This window comes from Nicotiana tomentosiformis, chromosome 11 (genome assembly GCF_000390325.3).
Source record: "Nicotiana tomentosiformis chromosome 11, ASM39032v3, whole genome shotgun sequence".
NCBI classification, from domain to species: Eukaryota; Viridiplantae; Streptophyta; class Magnoliopsida; order Solanales; family Solanaceae; genus Nicotiana; species Nicotiana tomentosiformis.
In genome coordinates, this window is record NC_090822.1 from 122,197,316 (window position 1) to 122,219,747 (window position 22,432).

The following is a 22,432-nucleotide window of genomic DNA, read 5'->3' on the forward strand; positions in this document are numbered from 1 at the left end:
AAAAATACACTTTTTTTTCGAAATTAGCGTTTGTTCATAAAATTTTCAATTTTCATTTGAAAATGCATTTTGGAAATTTTCGAAAATTTGAAAAACTCCAAAAAACTGTTTTTCAAAATTTTCACTCAAATCACTCACAGAACTTAAAAAACAACCCAAAATTATATTCATGTCCAAACACAACTCTAAATTTCAAATAATATTTTCACTTAAAATTTTTTTTCTCCGTATTTTGAAATTTTACAATTCTTATGTCCAAACGCCCACTAAGATTATACCATTTCAAAAAAAAAAAAGAAAGACTAAGGGCTCGTTTGGTACAAGGATAAATGAGATGAGTTTATCTCACGTTTGGTTGATATAAAATTGCGGTATAACTAATCTTGACAATAGTTATCTCGGAATTGTAATATTATTTTTATTCTTATAAGAGGGTAGAATAATATTATTCTCGAAATAACTAATCTCGAAATAATTAATCTTGAAACAACTTATTTCCCAACCAAACAAACCTAAGATCATATAATGCAAGGGAATTTCTTCTTTTGCATCAAAATGGAAAAAGTTAATTAGCTATCCAATATACTATAGACAATATCTTAGGGCGTCTCATAAAGGTCCCGGTGCAATACCTACATCAACCGATCTTCGCAAGAAAAAACGAAAGAAAAATGGCGGACTCTTCTTCCTCTTCTACAACGACGTCGTCTTGGGCATCTATGCTCACTGGAAAATCGGATGCTGAGATTGAGGAACTCCTTGATCGAATGCTTACAAGGCTCGCACTTTGCGATGACTCAAAACTACAAGACTTGCTCACCAAGCTTCTCCCTCTCTCCATTGCTTCACTTTCCTCGTCAGCCCCTCTTGTCCGCAACAAAGTAATTACTGTTTCTTAAATTTCTCTTTTCAATTTCTGTATATTAGCGGTATAATTTTAGGAAGTACTTAATAATTTGTGTGCATGATAGAAACTTTAGCTTTACTCAGTAGAATTAGGTCGGCAGAGGTAAAGGATGTCATGAAAAACACAAGTATTAGAAAAGCTTGTGGTTCAGATAGAAGCCTCATAGAGGTCTGGAAGTGTCTTGTAGTGATTGAAGTAGGATGGCATACCAAGCTATTTAATTCTATACTTAGAAGTGGGGGATGCCCAACGAGTGGAAAACAAGTACCCTAATTCCAGTTTATAAAAAATGAAGGTGACATTCAAAGTTGTGCCTAACTATTGTGTCATTAAACTTATGAGCCATAAGATGAAATTATGGGAAAGAGCGATACAAAGTAGGCTATATTTTGCTAAGGAGATTGATGGAAGTTTATGCGAGAGGAAGAAAGATTTGCATTTTGCACATTGTGTTTATTGTCCTAGAAAAGACATATAACAAAGTACCAAGAAAGGTCCTTTGGTGGGTGTTGGACAAGAAATGAATTCATATTGAATATATGTAAATGTCGTAAAGGACATGTACGAAGGAGCCATCACTAGCGTGAGAACAATAGTACGAGACATAAAGGAGTTTCCCATAGTCGTCGATGTTTGCACCAGGGATCAACATTAAGCTCGCACTTGTAATTACAACACAATACAAGATGAGATCCCATGGTTAATGCTAATTGCCGACGAATTTTGTGCTAATTGATAAAATCAGCGAGGATAAGTAGGAGTAAGACTGAATATATGCACTAAAAATTAGTCAATGTAAAAAGAGAAAATTTAGATAGGATTGCAGTTCCTAAATGCAACCAATTTAGATTTCAGATATTTTGGCTCGTTATTCTAGGAGAATGGACCTATAGGTCATGAGTTCGAGTCGTGGAATCAGTCGTTGATACTAGCATAAGGGTAGGCTGCCTACATCACACCCTTTTAAGGTGCGGCCCTTTCCCGGATCCTGCGTGAATGCTGCTTTGTGCACCGGGCTGCCCTTTTTATTTTAGGAGAATAGAATGTAGAATCAAAATCGGATGGTTGAGGTGGAGAAGTACTACTGGGTTGTTACATGATAGAAAGATGCCTACCAAGTGAAAGGTAAGTTCTATAGAACTACTATAAGACCAACAATGTTATATGTGAGAGAATGTTGGGCCGCTAAAGTTCAACATATCCACATGATGAGTGTTCCAGAGATGCAGATGCTACGGTTGTTGTTATATAATATTAGAACTAACATTCATCGGAAGTTTAAGTAGCACATTTCTAGGATAAAATTAGAGAAACTCGCTTAAGGTGGTCTGCTCATGTTCTGCGGCAACCTCTAGATGCAAGATGCAACGGTCTGTAGGAGTGAAACCATGGTAAGGACGAGATAGACCTAAAATCACATGGAAAAGAGTTGTCTCGAAGGACCTATAATTTCTTAGGATCCCTGCAGACTTAGCGAAAGATACGCCATAGGTACATTGATCTATACGGGTGATACCTATTAGTTAATGTGAGAAATCACAGGAGAAAATATATTATTGATATTAAATACTCAATATAATACAAGAGGTCCTATTTATAGCTATAGTCTACAAAGTACATATTACTCCCATTCCAATGTGGGATTACACATAACTAACACTCCCCTCAAGCCGGTGCATACACATCATATGTACCGAGCTTGTTACACATGTAACTAATACGAGAACCAATAAGAGACTTAGTGAAAATATCTGCTAGTTGATCATTCGACGTTACAAAATTGGTAACAATATCTCCTGAAAGTATTTTTTCTCTGACAAAGTGACAGTCGATCTCAATGTGTTTAGTCCTCTCATGGAACACTGGATTTGACGCAATATGAAAAGTAGTTTGGTTATCACACACCAGTTCCATCTTGCTGATTTCTCCGAACTTTAACTCCTTGAGCAACTGCTTGACCCAAACTAACTCACACGTTGCCATAGCCATGGCCCGATATTTGGCTTCGACGCTAGATCGAGCAACTACATTCTGTTTCTTGCTCTTCCACGAGACCAAATTACCTCATACTAAAACACAATATTCAGATGTAGAACGTCTATCAAAAGGTGATTCTGCCCAATCAACATCTGCGTAACCAACAATCTGCTCGTGGCCTCGATCCTCGAATAGTAATCCTTTGCCTGGAGCTGCCTTTATATACCGAAGAATGCGAACAACTGCATCCCAGTGACTATCACAGGGAGAATCCATAAACTGACTTACAACACTCATCGGAAAAGAAATGTCAGGTCTAGTCACTGTGAGGTAATTCAATTTGCCAACCAACCTTCTATATCTCGTAGGGTCTCTAAGAGGCTCCCCTGTCCAGGCAGAAGCTTAGCATTCAGATCCATAGGAGAGTCAATAGGTCTGCAACACATCATTCCAGTCTCCTCAAGAATGTCTAAGGCATACCTCCGCTGTGAAATAACAATACCTGAGCTAGACTGAGCGACCTCAATACCTAGAAAATACTTCAATCTGCCCAGATCCTTAGTCTGGAAGTGCTGAAAGAGATGCTGCTTCAGATTAGTAATACCATCATGATCATTGCCAGGAATAACAATATCATCAACATAAACCACTAGATAAATACACAGATTAGGAGCAGAATGCCGATAAAACACAGAGTGATAAGCCTCACTACGAGTCATGCCGAACTCCTAAATAATTGTGCTGAACTTACCAAACCAAGCTCGAGGGGACTGTTTCAAACCATATAGTGACCTGCGCAATCTGCACACACAACCATTAAACTCCCCCCCGAGCAACAAAACCAGGTGGTTGCTCCATATAAACTTCTTCCTCAAGATCACCGTGGAGAAGAGCATTCTTAATGTCTAACAGATAAAGAGGCCAATGGCGTACAACAAACATGGACAAAAAGAGACGAACAAATGCTACTTTAGTCACGGGAGAGAAAGTATCACTATAATCAAGCCCAAAAATCTGAGTATATCCTTTTGCAACAAGACGAGCCTTAAGCCGATCAACCTGGCTATCCGGGCCGACTTTGACTGCATAAACCTAACGATAACCAACAGTACACTTACCTACAGGAAGAGGAACAATAGACTTACCTGCGAAAGATACGCCATAGGGTACATTGATCTATACGGGTGATACAATAACAACAACAACCCAGTAAAATCTCACTAATGGGGTCTGGGGAGGGTAGTGTGTACGCAGACCTTACCCCTACCCTGAAGGAGTAGAAGGGGCTGTTTCCGAAAGACCCTCGGCTCAAGAAAACAAAAAGACAAAAGGACAAAATGAGACAATATTAGTATCACCACAACAATCATAGGAAAAATAGGAACCTCATGAAATCCAGAAGAAAGATGCAAGGCAAAAGCGATAGCTAGTAAATAGGTCCTGCACTGAAAAACGAAATAGTAAGACACAACATTGCCACTAGCTATCTTAGACAAAAACCCTACCTGGCTAGTCCCACAATGGTACGAAGTAAGGCAAGACTTAACTACCTCCTAACCTACAACCCTAATACTCGACCTCCACATCTTCCTATCAGGTGTCATGTCCTCGGAAATCTGGAGCCTCGCCATATCCTGCCTGATCACCTCTTCCCAATACTTCTTAGGTCGCCCTCAACATCTTATCGTGCCCTCCACAACCAGCTGCTCACACCTCTGTACCGAAGCATCTAGTCTTCTCCTTTGAACATGTCCGAACCATCTAAGCCTCGCTTCCCGCATCTTGTCATCAATTGGAGCCACGTGCACCTTCTCCCGAATATCATCATTCCTAATCTTATCTATCCTAGTGTGCCCGCACATCTACCTCAACATTCTCATTTCTGCTACTTTTATCTTCTGGATATGTGAGTTCTTAACGGGCCAACACTCAGCCCCATACATCATGGCCGGTCTAACCACCGCTTTATAGAACTTACCTTTGAGTATTAGTGGCACTCTCTTGTCACACATGACTCCAGATGCTAACCTCCACTTCATCCATCCTACTCCAATACGGTGTGTGACATTCTCGTCGATCACCCCTCTCCCCTGGATAACCGAACCAAGGTACTTGAAGCTGCCTCTACTCGGGATGACTTGTGATTTAAGCCTCACATCTACGCCCACTTCCCCGGCTCAGCGCTGAACTTACACTCCAGGTATTCCGTCTTCGTCCTGCTCAGCTTGAAACCTTCAGACTCAAGAGCCTGTTTCCAAACCTCTAGCCTCTCGTTAACACCGGCTCGCGACTCGTCAATCAGAACTATGTCATCGGCGAATAGCATGCACCATGGCACCCCCCTTGAATATGGTGTGTTAACGCGTCCAACACCAGGGCGAATAAGAACGTACTTAGCGCAGAACCTTGGTATAACCCCATTACAACCGAAAATTGCTCAGAGTCGCCTCCTACTGTCTTAACCCGAGTCTTAGCCCCATCATACATATCCTTAATCGCCATAATGTAGGGAACCGACACACCTTTTGCATCCATGCATCTCCAGAGAATTTCTCTAGAAACCTTGTCATACACTTTCTCTAGGTCAATAAACACTATGTGCAGATCCTTCTTCCTCTCTCTGTACAGTTCCACCAACCTCCTAACAAGGTGTATAGCTTCTGTAGTCGAACGACCCGGTATGAACCCGAACTGGTTGTCGGATACAGACACTGTCATCCTCACCCTCGCTTCAACCACCCTCTCTCACACTTTCATGGTATGACTCAGTAATTTGATACCCCTGTAATTGTTACAACTCTGGATATCACCTTTGTTCTTATACAATGGAACCACCGTACTCCACCTCCACTCATCCGGCATCCTCTTCGCCTTAAAAATAACATTAAACAACCTAGTCAACCACTCCAAATCTACTCTCCCCACACACTCCAAAATTCCACCGGAATCTCGTCTGGTCCGGTCGCTCTTCCCCTACTCATCTTACGCATAGCTCTCACGACCTTCTCAACCTCGATAGGCCTGCAGTATCCAAAGTCACGGTGACTCTCGGAATGCCCCAATTCGCCTAGCACAATATCTCGTTCCCCTTCTTCATTCAGAAGTTTATGAAAGTAAGTCTGCCATCTCCTCTTAATCTGGGCATCTTCCATCAATACTCTACCATCTTCGTCCTTGATGCATCTCACTTGATCCTCTACCGTCCAAATCCCGAGCCTTCCTCTCTCTCAACTTGGCCAGCCGGAATAACTTCTTCTCCCCGCCTTTTTTCCCCAGTTCCTCGTACATACGACCATAAGCCGCAGTCTTGGCCTCCGTGACCGCCAGCTTAGCCTCCTTCCTAGCTACCTTATACCTCTCCATGTACGCTCACCTCTCCTCCTCACCTATGCTCCCCACCTATACGGGTGATACCTATTAGTTAAAAATATGTTTTAAATATGCGAGCACTTTTATTGTAGGTCCATTTCTTTCTAGAGATTTATTCAATTAGGAAATGTAGAACTTCTAATAATTTTCATTTGTATTTGCATAATATCGGCATGAGATGAGCCTACATAGAGTAACATGGTCAGTAAGGATTCATATAGCGGACCCTAACTTGTTTGGGATTGAAGAGTAGTTGTTATTGCTGTTGTTATAATCATTCTCTTCCTTTTCAAGACATACCCCAAATGGGTCTCTCGTTTTTCTCTGTTTTTTGATCCTTAGTTACATCATCAGCTGTTTTCTGGGTCTCTGAATTTTATCTTTCCTTGATTCTTAGTTGCACCATCAAGCTTTAAATTTTTTGTCACATTGCACGAGTATCAATCAATTAACTAGCCTCAATTGCAAACTAGAAGCTAGTTGGGATACTTTATTTTCATTCAGTTGTATTCGAGTTTATTTTGTTCCAATAGTAGTAAAAAGAATATTTTTTCAGGGCTGAAGCAGTATGCGTGTATAATTTTGGCTGGTATTGTGAACTCTGGTAGTTATTAGAACTTCACCATACAAGGGCGGGCAACATGCTTCTAGCTTGGGATGATTCACGAGTCTTGCACTTCATGGCATGTTGCCCCATTAGCAATCATGTAGGTTATTTGGATAGAGAAAAATAGGAGGGCAACTTGAAGGGGTGGAACAAGATTTTGTAAAATTGCAGAATAGTCTTTTGTTTCTTGTTTCTTTTTGGTGTACTCATGAGGATCGAAGTCCCTATTTGTGTAGAGGATTGGGTCTCTTTTGTTGAGCTAAGTTGCTCCGACATGGCAGTTTAGGTGCCGCACCCGTGTCGACACGACACTAGTATGGGTGTGGGTATGGGATCCGTACCGAATCTGGTCAAACAATTTTGGGTACTTTGACCACGACGGACAGAAAAATTCGAGACGAGATACAATTTGATTACCGAAATCAGAATTAAAACTAGGGCAAATTTGAAGAAAATAGCATATCTTATCAAGGAAATCAATCTTTTACTCATCTACAACTTGAGAATAAAAAGGAAATCCACACTTTACAAGCTATATGTAAGTATTCCACAAAATTTCTCATAAATTAGAGAGATTTTTATTTTTTTTAATTATTTTTAGCCGGATCCCCGCACCCATACCCGTACTAAGATCCGTATCCTCGAATCTTAGAATTTACATCTTGAAAGATCCGACCTCTAGATCCGCACCCGTGTCGGACACACACACCCGTGTCTGAGCAACTTAGTTGTTGAGTACCATATTTTGGTGTAGGTTCTGTTCTTTTTGGGATACAACTTGTAACAGGGTTTCCTCCAATTGTTAATAATTTTTTTTGCCTTACCAAAAATAATGAGTCTTGCACTTCATTTGACGTTGTTTGTGTATATAATCTGTTAATTTTTCTGATAATGCTGTTTGTTCCTTAAAATTTTTGAACACATATGAAGTTGTACTTGTGTTCTTTCCATTAGGTACTTGAGATTCTAAGCCATGTGAACAAGAGAGTGAAGCACCAGCATGACATTGGTTTGCCATTATCTGATCTGTGGCAGTTATATAGGGAATCTAATGCCTCATTAATGGTTAGGAATTTCTGCATCATGTATGTTGAGATGGCAGTTGAACGCGCAAGAAAGGAGGTCTGAATTAAATTTTTGGCTTCACATGAAGAAAAGCTCTCAGAAGTTATTTATTTATTTATAGTGATTTGACATCATTTTGCGAGTCAGATGTAATTAATCTTGCTGATTCTACTATCTGTTGTTTCAGGATAAAGAAAATATGGCACCTAACTTTTTAGCTAACATTTCAAAGCTACCTATTCAACATCAAGATATACTATTGAGGGTCATTACCAAGGTAATCCTATCGTCTCCACGTTGAAGATATATGGTTCTTCATTCTCCTTTTAGTGGTGTATGGTCATCAGGATCTACGAGAAAGATGTCGGAAGACCTGTAAGGAAAAAGAGAGTTACCCTACTGGTGGTGTCTAGTTGTCTGAAAAGCTGTGCGAAAGTTAGAAACTTAGAGGACTACTTTTCATAATTAAGTATGTCTGCTCAATACCAGCGCAAAGCACCCATTACGCACAGGCTCCAGACCATATATTCATAATTTTGATGTATATTTTCGTAATACAGAGTGAAACATATATATTCAGAAGGTAAACTGAAGATATTATAATATCAATGTTATAACATCAACCCAGTATATAATATCAATATTATTTCCAGGAAATATGTCTGAAGTACAATATTGTTTCTTAACAAATTTGGCATAAATAATAATGACCATTGTTATTACTTCCTCACAAGGTAGGGGTAAGGTTTGCGTACACACTACTCTCCCCAGACCCCACGGTGTGGGATAATACTGGGTATGTTGTTGTTGTTGTTGAGTGATTGGTAATATACAAGACAACGATGCAGCAATTAAAAAAAGATGTGTTATGGGGTAGATCAGATTTTCCTGGAATTTCTTGTGAGTTGTGCAAGGAAAACATGGGGAAGTATGGGATAGATTTCTTGCTTAGGGCACTGAAAAGTTACTCACACTTTCGCTGCTCTTTCATGACAGCCAAACATCCTCTTTCGTGTCCTTAGCTTACATTTTTCTATGTTCTGTATGCTCTGCATTCTGTTTTAGGGATATTATTACTATAAAATTAGCTTTAGGTTGGAATATATATATATATATATATATATATATATATATATATGATAATTCCACTATAACTCTGTCTGATGAATATGTTCATCTTGCAAGTTTTACATTACCAAAACATAGATTGTGTTATGAGGAAAGACCAACTATGAATCAGTGAGTCTTATAGGTAATAGTCCAGACAGTAGCTAAAGTTCAGGTTAAAAGTCTGCTTTCCTGATTAAAAAGAAAGCCGGCACATTAAGTTGCTCATTATTTACCTAACATGGCCATACTGTTGAAACTGTTGGGAAAATTTCCTGAAAAACATTTGCATTATGCTAATGATCTCTGTAAATAATGGTTTCAATGCCGTTGAACAAGTTAAACATGTCAACAATTATAGTTAATAGATATCGAACTTCATGTGGTGCTTATGTTGGCATCAATTTTCTCTGCTTGTATCTCTAAAAGTGATCTTTGAGAAGTGCAAAATTTCAGACTTGTTACTTCAGTGAAGATCCTATGATAGAATGTTAATAAGTGCTTTATCAATCATATGGGTTCAATTCACAAGACAAATAGAAGACGTTGACCATATCTGTGCTAGCTTCTAGCTGAAACCTTCTCTGATTTCAGGTGATTGGAGAGTGCCATTCTGCTCAAGTAAGTGATGAAGTAGCTGCAATATATCGAAGATTTGGTGATCTGCCAGACCACAAGATATTTCTTGAATTTTGCCTACACATGGTTTTATATCAACCAACTTCTCAAAGGTTGGGCTACAGTTTATATCGGTATATCAGTTTAGTGATTTTGACACTTGAGAAGCTAGTTGACTAATTTGTTGTAAAATAAAATTTATCACTACAGCAGCGCTTGCCCTGCCGGACTTTCAATTACTCAATGTGATCGTGTCACTGGGAAACGACAATTGACAAGTGACTATTTAAGAAATGTGAAGGTGATTCGGTAGCTTAACCTACCATTCTGTAAACATTACATGGATAGATTGGTGCCCATATCTTTTGAACATCTGAAGAGAATTTATTGTTGGTCTATCTCTCATTATGCAGTTGGGAATCTTGAATGTTGTCCAAGCCATGGAACTGCCTACAGAACTTATTTATCCCCTCTATGTGTCTGCCTCTGCAGATTGGTACTTCTTGTTTCTTTCAAAGCTGATTCTGTAGAACCTGATGTATTTAGGTTTTGTTTTAGGTAGTTGAATGTTTTCGCTTCCATTTGTGATTTTCAGAACAAATAACATCAGCTTCTTTTGTTGTTTTTCGAAAGTCAAGAGTCTATTGTTAAGAGAGGAGAGGAGCTTCTGAAGAAGAATGCTTCTGTTGTGAATTTGGAGGATGCAAACCTCGTGAGCAAACTGTTTGTGCTATTTAATGGTATGATATACATTATGTTAGAATGCAACTTGTTTTACCCTGGTAATTCGACTTGCTAACTGCTGACTTAACTGTCTTTGGCTGCCTGACATGACTTCATAGTCTTCATTGTGATGTTTTGCTTTTCAAACTTAATGTTTCTAGACTACCAGGGAACTGGAAGTAGACTTTCAAGAACCCAAAACCTGGTAATTGGTATGATATTAAAAAGATAGCTTTATCTGTTAAATGGCAGAATAGTTCTGCGTGCTATTAACCTATTTCAACACAATAAATAAACAACAACATGCACAATAATAGTTTTGGTTCAAACTTCAAACCATAAAAGCTCTGTAATCCTTGGGTTAAACCATGTAATATAGACTCTTAAAATGAAATGAAATATTCACGAGTATAAAAATAGCAGGGAAATATTTCTCGCCTGAATAACATGTTGACAAATATTAGACAATTTATGGAAGCAAATAGGCATCCAATACGAGAAGGCAAAGTAGCATTTCTATAACATAAATACTTTTAATTTTCTTCAGATATCATTACTACCATAAGAAAAGTATCATTCAGAAAGTAGTTAACATACACGTGAAGATAAATTTGTTGCCCCCCAAAGTGCAATGTCCAACAAAGAGCTGCACGGCAAAGGGACATATCTACAGAGGCTCTTGGCACCAGTCACTCACGGGTGTAATTGAAAATTATTTCTATAAGTTTCTGTCTTTTCTTGCCTCATTTTTGATTTCTGATGCATATTTCTTTGTGAGGAAGGAATTAATTTCCTCTATCATTTGCAAAAATGCTAATGATGCAGCTGTGTTTGTAGGTACTGCTGGAACTGACCAGATTCCACCAGAGTCTAGAGTCAGTCCTGGAAATCCATCTTTGAGAGCAAAACTGATGTCTATTTTTTGCCGATCAATTACAGCAGCAAACAGTTTTCCGTTGACTTTACAGTGTATTTTTGGCTGCATATATGGTAAAAATCCTCTCTTTGGTTCAGAATATGGGATATGTTCATAAACCATTATTGCGTCTTGTATAAAGCATTAAACTTCTCTCAAGGGGCTATAGAAACATCCAAAAACTTCATTTATGGTTTGCATTTTTTCTTCAAGATTGTGTGCAGGTATTTTGGCTTCTTTTATACACATGATATGTAGGATTTAAGCTCATGATGACTCCTAGACTGAGATTTCTACTAGTCTCGAATGATTATTTTTTAGCATTCTGTGATGTGTCCGTGCATTATTTTTGGTCCTAATTTGGATAAAAAATTGGTCTTTTGGTTATGTTTATGTTTTTCTATAGAGTGGGCTACATAAAGGATATGTTTGTGCTTAAGCATTGTTTTGCTTGCTTGGTCTGGTTCTGTTGCAGAAGAGGTACCTTTTGCTTTGGCCCATGGGGTTCACTCTTGGGTTTTAGAAACCTCTCGTGGAAGCAACCTTGCCTTTACTTTGTAAGAGCCATTGCCTTAAACTTCATAAGATCCACTGACTTGCTTTATGTATGGAAAATTATAAGAAATAAGAGCTTTCTATTCACCTGAATCCTGATTCTCGACACTGTTAGGGGCTCCTTATACAGGAGTTGTACTTGCAATCTAATAAAATAAGATAAAAGATTTATTCTCCACTAACGATAAGGGAAGTAATTATCTCCTATAACCAAGTAGACATTAAGAATCATAATAGGATATTGGGGTAATTTTAGAGACCTCTCTTCAAGTTTGTCTTTGTAACACTGACCTCCTCGTGGTTTGACATATTACTAGTACCCCCCTTATTTTGATTTTCTTGTGACAATACTTGATTTAAATAGTAATTTTTTTATAAATTCCAATTCCTATCTTTATTTACCTCGTGCCAAGTTTTGTGACACAAATATTCTCATAGGCGGGGACAAGATTCGAACCTGCAATCATATGTGATGCAATGACTATGAAGTTGTTGGCAATTCTTTCAAGTGATAAGAGATGAATTTTTTTCCCTTGTATTTGGATTTTTGAAAGTCAAGGGTAAAGCTACATACAATCATTCTAAATAGTGATTTACCATAAAGTTTGCCTTTGATACTTCTAAAGTAAACACTTGTTGATGTGCTGCTTTTTATTTTTGCATGTTCTGGTGTATTTTTCTTTTTTCCTTTGTGCGGATTAACCTTTCCTAATGTGGTACTTTCTTTCTTATGCACCAAACGGGGCATAAGAAACAATGCTTAGATGATGGGAATCAAAGGGCCCCTTTCCCATCTACTTAGTATGAACTATTTTTAAAGTTCTGAAGGTCTCCGCCTGAAGTGCTTCCATAGGAACTTGCGAGAAGTAACTAATTTGCCAAGTTTTAAATATTGAGCTACATTAAGGAGAATTTCCTTGTTGTTTTTTACTTCTTCTATATATCGAGCCTCCCAACCAATTTGAATTCTCACGTGGTGTGCCAAGAGCTTTATGTTTCAGTTTTCTACTTATGCTACCTCAAGTTTAAAAGCAGTTTTTTCTGATTTCCATGTTATCAAATGCTGCATCTTACTTTTTATTGCAATAGTATTTATTTAGGATTTTTCTGTCATTTCTTTGAAGTTCCACTGTTACTACTGTAGAGGACAAGTCATTTATACTTCTTGCTTTTATAGGAAGTAATACAACATCAAGGTTGAAGCAATTGGGAATGGAGTTCACTGTATGGGTCTTCAAGCATGTAAGATTTCATGACCTCTAAGAATCTTCCACGATATGGTGATGCTCTACAATCCTGTCATGTACTAATAAAGGAACTCAAGCATTGTCCTACACAGTTTAAAGAAAGATGTGGGAAGTGCGATAACAATTAGGGGTACTTGGGAACATCTGTTTCTAAAAATTAAAAGACTCCTTTTCATGACTATTAGAGGATTGGAATGTTTTTACTGTATAAGTTGACGTTCATTTCACTAGTTCACCATGATGGTGCCAAAGTATATGCACAATGCGGCTGTGTGGGCTATTCTTGATTTTCTGACCAATCCAATTATATGTGTAAAAAGGTTTTCTATTTACACCAAAAGCATAAATGAAACAGGGAAAAGCTTTTCATATTCCTTTAGTTCTTTCCATTGCATTGGAACATCCTCCTAACCCTTACATTCCAAATTGTCTAAGAACTAAAGGAATATGAAAAGCTTTTTCCTGTTTCATATTCCTTTAGTTCTTTCCATTGAAACAGGGAATATTACGATTGTGAACAATCGAGCCAATGAACCCCGTGGAGTTACCTTTCTCCTTTATAACGCCTTTATGGATACACCACCCATAAAGGCTTGTTACTTAATGTGAATCATCCATTACGTGATGTCCTATTTATAGCAATGATCACTTTCCCATAATGCATCCAACCTATATTAGGATGTTAATTGTTAGTATTAGAATAAACTTTTTGAAAAGTTAAGTTATTAGTTAGTGTCCAAAATGTAACAAATATGTTGATTCTTAAGTTTGACACTTTTTGTTGATGAGGTAAATAATTTTATTAAAACAATCAAAAATAAAAAAATAATTTTATTTATGGTGGGGAAAAATTCCTGTGTACAAGCGGTATACCAAGGGTAGAGAATCTACCACATAATATGAGATTTTTTTGAACAACACCCAATCTTTTATACACGCTGGAACAGCGTAGGTGCACAAAAAAAAATAGGAATGTGATGCTATTTCTCAAATGTACAGTCATTCTCTTCCATCAAAAACTCTCCTTTTCCTTCTGAATCTCTAGCTGGAGAATGGCACTGTCACTGTGCCTGGCATCACCCATTGCATCCCGAACCATTTCAAAATCTCACACCACAGGCACGCCGCCACTGGACAATGTAGGAGGAGGTTGGTCCACATCTTCACCTGAGCGTTTGCATATAAAGCAGCAGCTAACATATAAAATCCACATTTTTTCTCAAAGTCTCAACTGTCAATATAGCTTTAGCTTCCATTGCAGCCAACCTGGTGAAAATTACACCTTTCTTGGTTCCCTAGGAATCCAAACTGAAAAGTGCCGAAAACTTGACTCTTCCCTCACCAAGAGCTTAAAATACTATGACTTTACAGAAAACAACCATCTCTTCCCCCCCTCCATGAGTTCTGATTAACATGAGATACACTTTACTTGTTAAGCATTTCAACCGAGCGTCAGAATTCAGCTACTTCCCAATTCTGAAGGGTCCTTACGTTCTGACAGTTTGTTATCAAATAAATGCAGGGAGCAATGGACCAATTGAGGCTTATGGGCCCTGTTATACTGACTGGGATTCTGAAATCTCTTGATGGTTATTCAGCATCAGAGTCAGGTGCTATTGCTCATATAAAACTGAACTTTGTGCAACTAGGCCATTTGAGATTGATATAATTGGTTTAGTATAATTTTTAACAAGTAAAGTATGTCCAGATACTATTGCGCGGGAGACCAAATCATTTGCCTTCCAAGCAATTGGCTTGCTTGCTAAGCGGATGCCTCAACTTTTTAGGTATTTACATTTTCTGATACCTCTTTTCTTTTCACTCTCTTCCTCTCCCCTAGTCCCTGGGGCCTTTCTTCCGTTTTCAGATAAAGTAGATATAATTTTGATGTGCCATTTTCTTTTTAATTCTTTACAGAGAAAAAGTCGATGTTGCTAGAAGGTTGTTTGATGCCCTGCAATCTGAGGCCCAATTTCTTCGTCTTACTATTCAAGAAGCTACAAATTCTCTTGCTTTTGCTTACAAGGTTCTACATATCAAAGCTGTCAACACTATATGTTGCTTATTTAAATTTTCTAGTGTCTCCACCCTTCTCCTTTTATTACATCTTCTGATGGCTATGCGGTTTCCAGGATGCACCACAAGATGTATTAAATGATCTGGAGTCGCTTCTTCTGAGAAGTTCTCAAGTGGTAGGACCCATTTGTAGCATTGTTTCCTTTACTTCTATTGTTCTAGTGTTACGGTTGTTCCAGTTAGTAGAGACTGTATTAAATAGGGATGCATGCTGTTATTTATTATTTTATTATCTTTCTTTTTTAAAAGGAGGAAAGCGAAGTGCGCTTTTGTGCTATCAGATGGGCGACCTTGTTGTTTGACATGCAGCATTGCCCAAGCCGATTTATTTGTATGCTTGGAGCTGCTGATCCTAAGCTGGATATAAGGTTAGCTTATGAGGTTTACTGGTTAACATTAAGTGGAGACACTTGTTTATTTGGCAACTGTTGGTTATCTTTATACAGTATTCTCCTTACGGTCCAGAATGTATTTTTGCATATTTAGAATCTTTGTACTGTTTCGTAGATTTCTATGACTAATTCTATCAATCACGTGGAGTTATTTCTAGAAAACTATATTTTGTACCATTTGTATACCGGGACTTAAATCCCACAACATTTATCATCTTTTCTAGAATGGATTGTTTTAGTATTAGTGCATGCTGAAATTTATCTAAGTTCACTCTGCTATTTTAATATTCTGGCATTTGATCTAATTGATGTGAATGTCCTAATGCTGGAAAAAGGGAGCCACATGGAGTGAAAAGGCATGAAGCCTTTTCTCAACTGAAAGTAAGCTAGCCCATAGATAGTCTGAGCATTCTGGGTCCAAGATTGCAAAGATGAAGCCAGAAGAAAATGGCTTCCATTAATTCCCTAGGTGTTTATCGGGAAAAACTCTGTTAGACCCCTAAGATTTCGCTGCTCATCTTCTATATCCTTTCAAGTGAGTGCTGCATAATAGATTAGTAGTAAGTAATGGAAAGAAAGCAGGAAGTAACTCACAAAAAAACACATGGTATACCTCATTGTTGAAATAATTTCGTCTTTTATGGTTTCTGTTCAAGTTATGTGTGATATATTGTTTGTGATTTCTTGGATGGGTTAGTATCTATCTCCTCTTTCTGTACAGTCTACAAATGTGCAGCTTGTACTTTTTGTAGGGAAATTGCATTAGAAGGTTTGTTTCCTGATGAAGATCAAAGGAAAGCAGTAAGCAAAAGCCTCAACTTGAAGTACCCAAAATTTTCTGACATGCTAGACTATATTATCCAACAGCAGCCTGCTGTGTTGGATTCTGCTAGTGTGGGAGGTCCAAAGCTTCATTTTCCATCTAAAGCTTATGTGGCTATGATCAAGTTTTTGTTAAGGTGCTTTGAGGCAGATATGAAGCAAAATAATTTGGTAGAAGGTGCCGATTTTTCAGTTGCAGTTGAGAGATTATGTTTGCTTCTAGAACATGCAATGGCTCACGAAGGTTCTGTTGACCTGCATGCTAATGCCTCCAAAGCTCTTATATCTATTGGATCTCATATTCCCCAGGTAGGCTGACATTTGCCGTGAATGGTAGGAGATATCAAATTCTGGTTTTGTATCTGATATATGGATTCAGGAACTTTTGGTTTTCTAATATAATTGACAGGTGATGGCTTCAAGATATGTTGATAAAATCACATGGATGAGGCAATTTCTGGGACATATTGACTTTGATACACGCGAATCTATATCTCGCTTAATTGGAATTGCTTCCTGCTCACTTTCTCTCCACAGTTTGTCTGATCTTATAACTGAGTTGATCTCCATAATTGGTACAGCACCTAAGTTAAGGTTGTAGCTTTGATTTTAAAACACTTAGCTGTCTTATCGCTTCTTGTGAATCGTCTCACTTTTGGAGCAACTGCATTAGTTTTCTTATGATGTTCATTATCCATTCTTCCAGGTTTGAGATGCAGCATGGCGTGCTATGTACTTTAGGATATGTTACTGCAAATTGCATGTCAAGAGCTGTTTCTGTAAGTTTATGTCCTTTAGGCATTTCTCCAAAGTGCATCCAGGTGCTTTTGTTAAATTTCCCTGTCAATTGATGTAAAATGCGTAGTAGAACAGTATGCTTATTAATTTGTAGCATCAGCAGTGTATTTGGTTCATATGGATACTCTCTTTGTTACTCGAGTTTAATTGTCATATATGTTTTATGTTTGTGTTAGGAAGTGGACGTTGGGCTGTTACATTTGTCTTTTACATGTGGGGTAATTTGCTTGACAGAGTGATAGCTAGTTTAAGAGGAGAGCGTTGCAATCACCACAAGAGACACATTCTTGTAGGAACAAATTCGGCACTTGCTACATTTTCCTTGATAAAAATGTTGAAGTGTGTGACCATCTTGTCTAAAAGCTTAAGCTATTAGAGAGAGCACACTTTTATTCATTTAATCATGTCTTCAACATGTGGTCCCGCATGTGGGGGCTCGAGTCTTTTCATAGGCCAAGCATGTGAAAATTCTTTTTGATGTGTTGGTGGGACTTGACCCCAGGACCTCTGCCTGCACAATACCATGTTGAAGCTTTTGACCATCTCATCTAAAAGTTTAAGCTGTTAGAGAGAGCTGAATTTTTTACTCATTTAGTTATCTCTTCAATATTGCCCTTCACGTGTGTGTCCGATTCTTTTCCATGCACCAAACACGTGAAAATTCTTTTTCATAATGGATGACGGTGAGATTTGAACTCATGACCTTTCTTGATCTACTACCATGTTGAAGTGTGTGACTATCTCATCTAAAAGTTTAAGTGGTTAGAGAGAGCACACTTTTATAAGTTTATTCATTAAATTATGTTTTTAACATAGGTGTCCCACATCAGTACAGAAATAAGGTTGTTTTCTTCTCTTTATATGGTTTTGGGCAATCTTCACCTCATGAGCTAGTTGGGGTTGAGTTAGGCCCAAGCTCAATTTCGTATCACGGCACCAGAACAGACTATTCTTATTCTTGGTTTACTTAGTGTTAGGCCCCCATGTTATGTTGTCCCTGCCCCAAATGTCAGTCCTGGGCATGTAGGAGAGCGTTAAGTTTCTTACATTGGAGGAGAAAATGGGATGTTGTCTCCTTATATAGTCTTGGGCAAACCACACCTCATGATTTAGCTTTTGGGTTGAGTTAGGCCCAAGGCCCATTTCTTATAAAACACAAGTTCACACTTGTTCACTTGAGTAACCAATCATTGAACTGAAGACCTGAAATTGACCAATAACTAGATCATGTTGAAGAAATGAATACAGTCATGTGCTTAATGATGATAATGACAATTCTAATTGTGAGGCTTGTCTGGCAAAATGAGAGACCACAACATTTGAAAAACCTTATAGTGCATACTTTTTAGAATAGCCAGATAGCAAAACCATGGTGTATAGGCTGGCACAAAGAAATTTGATGCTGAGATGGGATCTCACGAGCTCTTTGATTGTGTTGACATTGTTGAGAGTTATCAATTGCTTATTAAACTTAGTAATAGAAAATATGCAACCAAAATTTTTTGAATGAATGAATAATACTACACAAGAGGTCCTTATTTATAGCTATACTATACAAGGACATACTACTCCTCTACCAATGTGGGACAATACTACACTATATACATGCTGTAAATTAACACTCCCCCTCAAGCCGGTGCATACAAATCATATGTACCGAGCTTGTTACATATATAACTAATACGAGGACCAGTGAGAGACTTGGTGAAGATATCTGCAAGTTGATCATTTGACCTCACAAACTTTGTAGCAATCTCTCCTGAAAGTAGGGGTGTTCAAAACCGAACCGAAACCGAAAACCGAACCGAAACCGAAGCTTAATGGCTTATTGGTATTGGGTTAACGGTTTAACGGACGGGGAACGGATTGAAATTTTTTTATTAACGGCTTATCGGTTTGGGGGCGTATTATTCAATTTTCTTAACGGATAATCCGTTAACCCGTTAAGAATATATATATATATATATAAAAAATTTATTTTTATCCATATATATATATTAAATATCAAAAACCCTTCCACTTCTTCCAGTACTCTATCTCGTCCTTTTTTTTTTATAGCTTAATTTATTCTCCCACCCTATAACAAGATTGTTTAAGCTGATGTCTATGGTTCACCTCTGCTTTTGTTTTTTTAAACTAATGCTTGTTGTCTATGTTTAATAGAAGAATAACAGTGTTGTGCCACAACTTTTTTCACTCTACAACACATGACACACTACATCATTCTTATGTAGGCGTTAACAGACATGTATGTTTGGACTCAATGTATAATTTCCTATTCTGAATTTGTATGCTAGGCGGTCAGAAAATAATTAATGCACGCAATATAGATTAAATTAGGCCGATAAACCGCCCAATAACCGCCCGATAAGAGCTAAACCGATACCAATCCGCCCGATATCTTATCGGGTGGCTAGCGGATTAATACATTTAAAAAACCGATAACCGTTAAGCCAAACCGTTAAGAGTAATTAACCGCCCAATCCGCCCGATAAGCAGCCCTACCTGAAAGTATCTTTTCTCTGACGAAGTGACAATCAATCTCAATGTGTTTAGTTCTCTCATGGAACACCGGATTTGATGCAATATGAAGGGCAGCTTGATTATCGCACGCAAGTTCCATCCGACTGATTTCACCAAATTTCAACTCCTTGAGCAATTGTTTGGTCCAGACTAGCTCACATGTTGCCATAGCCATTGCTCGATATTCTGCTTCTGCACTAGACCGAGCAACTACATTCTGTTTCTTGCTCTTCCAGGACACCAAATTTCCTCCTACTAAAACACAATATCCAGACGTAGAACGTCTATCAGAAGGTGATCCTGCCCAATCAGCATCTGAGTATCCAATGATCTGCTCATGACCTCGATCCTCAAAGAGTAACCCTTTGCCTGGAGCCGATTTTATATATCGAATAATGCGGACAACTGCATCCCAATGACTATCACAGGGAGAATTCATAAACTGACTTACCACACTCACAGGATAGGAAATGTCGGGTCTAGTCACTGTGAGATAATTTAATTTTCCAACCAGCCGCCTATAGCTTGCAGGATCGCTAAGCGGCTCCCCCTGTCCTGGCATAAGTTTAGAATTCGGATCCATCGGAGTGTCAACAGGTCTGCAACCTATCATCCCCGTTTCCTCAAGAATGTCTAAAGCATATTTTCTTTGAGAAATAACAATACCTGAGCTAGACTGGGCAACCTCAATACCCAGAAAGTACTTCAATTTGCCTAGATCCTTAGTTTGGAAGTGCTGGAAGAGATGCTGTTTCAGGTTGGTAATACCATCCTGATCATTGCCAGTAATAACAATATCATCAACATAGACTACCAGATAAATACAGAGACTTGAAGCAGAGTGCCGATAAAACACAGAGTGATCAGCTTCACTACGAATCATGCCAAACTCCTGGATAACCGTGCTGAACTTACCAAACCAGGCTCGAGGAGACTGCTTTAGACCATAAAGTGACCGACGCAAGCGACATACAAGGCCACGAGACTCCCCCTGAGCAACAAAACCAGGTGGTTGCTCCATATAAACCTCATCCTCAAGATCACCGTGAAGAAAGGCATTTTTAATGTCCAGCTGATAGAGGGGCCAATGACGAACCGCAGCCATGGATAGAAAAAGGCGGACTGAAGCCACTTTAGCCACGGGAGAGAAGGTATCACTGTAATCGAGCCCAAATATCTGAGTATATCCTTTGGCAACAAGACGGGCCTTAAGTCGATCAATCTGTCCATCGGGACCAACTTTGACTGCATAAACCCAACGACAACCAACAGTAGATTTACCTGAGGGAAGAGGAACAAGCTCCCAAGTACCACTTGTATGTAAAGCAGACATCTCGTCACTCATAGCCTGGCGCCATCCTGGATGAGACAACGCTTCACCTGTAGACTTAGGGATGGAAACTGAGGACAAAGAAGATATAAAAGCATAATGGGGAGATGACAGACGATGATAGCTCAAACCGACATAATGAGGATTAGGGTTAAGTGTGGTCCTTATACCTTTCCGAAGTGCAATCGGTGTACTAGGAGCAGGGTCCGCAGCAGGAGCAGGGTCAGGTGCAGGACGAGAACCAGTTGGGCCTGATGGAGGACGCAAACGACGATGATAAGTCAAGAGTGGTGTTCCTGTGGCCGGGGAACTAGGGGGAACAACACTAGACTCCTCAACGGTTGGTATGGATGAAAACTCTGTGGTCGAAGGTGGAGGAAGAGCTATAGTAAACTCCTCAAAGGTCGGTATAGGTAAGACCTCAGATATATCATGGTGGTCAGCAGAGGTAAAGAAAGGTTTAGACTCAAAAAATGTGACGTCAGCTGACATAAGGTACCTACGAAGATCTAGAGAATAACAACGATATCCCTTCTGAACACGAGAATAACCAAGGAAGACACACTTGAGAGCACGGGGAGCTAACTTATCTTTCCCAGGGGCTAAGTTATGAACAAAACACGTGCTCCCAAAAACACGAGGTGGAAGAGAGTATAAGGGTGACTGGGGAAACAATTACTGAATGCGGAATCTGATTCTTGATGGGAGATGAAGGCATCCGATTAATCAAATAACAAGCTGTGAGAACTGCATCGCCCCAAAAACGCAACGGAACACGAGATTCAATTAGAAGTGTGCGAGCAGTCTCAATAAGGTGCCTATTCTTTCTCTCAGCAACCCCATTTTGCTGAGGGGTATAAGGACAAGATGTCTGATGAATAATTCCCTGAGAAGTCATAAATTGCTGAAATTGAGAAGATAAATATTCTAAGGCATTATCACTGCGAAAAATGCGAATAGAAACACCAAATTGGTTTTTGATTTCAGCACAGAAACTCTGGAATATAGAAAATAACTCAGAACGATCTTTCATTAAGAAAAGCCAAGTACATCTTGAATAATCATCAATGAAACTGACAAAGTAACGAAATCCCAAGGATGAACTGACTCTACTAGGACCCCATATATCAGAATGAACTAAGGAGAAGACAGACTCTGCATGACTCTCAACACTACGCGAAAAGGAGGCTCGGGTATGTTTCCCAAGTTGACACGACTCACAATCTAATGTAGACAAACTAGATAAACTAGGCACCATCTTCTGAAGTTTGGATAAACTCGGATGTCCTAAACGTCTGTGGATTAGATCTGGAGGATCTGTAACTAGACATGTTGTGGAAGGACTGAGTGAGTTAAGGTAGTAAAGGCCTTCTGATTCACGTCCTGTACCAATTGTCTGT

General features: G+C 38.8%; 1 protein-coding gene across 3 annotated transcripts in view; it reads left to right on the forward strand.

The window, feature by feature from the left end:
• Positions 1–578: 578 nt before the first annotated feature.
• Positions 579–22,432, forward strand: part of LOC104115761 (uncharacterized) — a 35,700-nt gene continuing 13,846 nt past the window's right edge. Inside the window, exons 1-17 of one of the 3 annotated variants that reach the window (XM_070187871.1) lie at positions 579–881; positions 7,815–7,982; positions 8,113–8,202; positions 9,627–9,763; positions 9,861–9,951; positions 10,064–10,146; positions 10,284–10,390; positions 11,211–11,363; positions 13,022–13,086; positions 14,614–14,701; positions 14,800–14,878; positions 15,009–15,117; positions 15,224–15,283; positions 15,417–15,535; positions 16,312–16,690; positions 16,791–16,975; positions 17,088–17,160. In XM_070187871.1, the coding sequence (XP_070043972.1) occupies positions 672–881; positions 7,815–7,982; positions 8,113–8,202; positions 9,627–9,763; positions 9,861–9,951; positions 10,064–10,146; positions 10,284–10,390; positions 11,211–11,363; positions 13,022–13,086; positions 14,614–14,701; positions 14,800–14,878; positions 15,009–15,117; positions 15,224–15,283; positions 15,417–15,535; positions 16,312–16,690; positions 16,791–16,975; positions 17,088–17,160 (2,196 nt within the window). In that variant the 5' untranslated portion in view covers positions 579–671. Of the gene's footprint in view, positions 882–7,814; positions 7,983–8,112; positions 8,203–9,626; positions 9,764–9,860; positions 9,952–10,063; positions 10,147–10,283; positions 10,391–11,210; positions 11,364–11,770; positions 11,847–13,021; positions 13,087–14,613; positions 14,702–14,799; positions 14,879–15,008; positions 15,118–15,223; positions 15,284–15,416; positions 15,536–16,311; positions 16,691–16,790; positions 16,976–17,087; positions 17,161–22,432 lie in introns of those variants that run through there. The other 2 variants (XM_070187872.1, XM_070187873.1) reach the window with 2 other exon arrangements.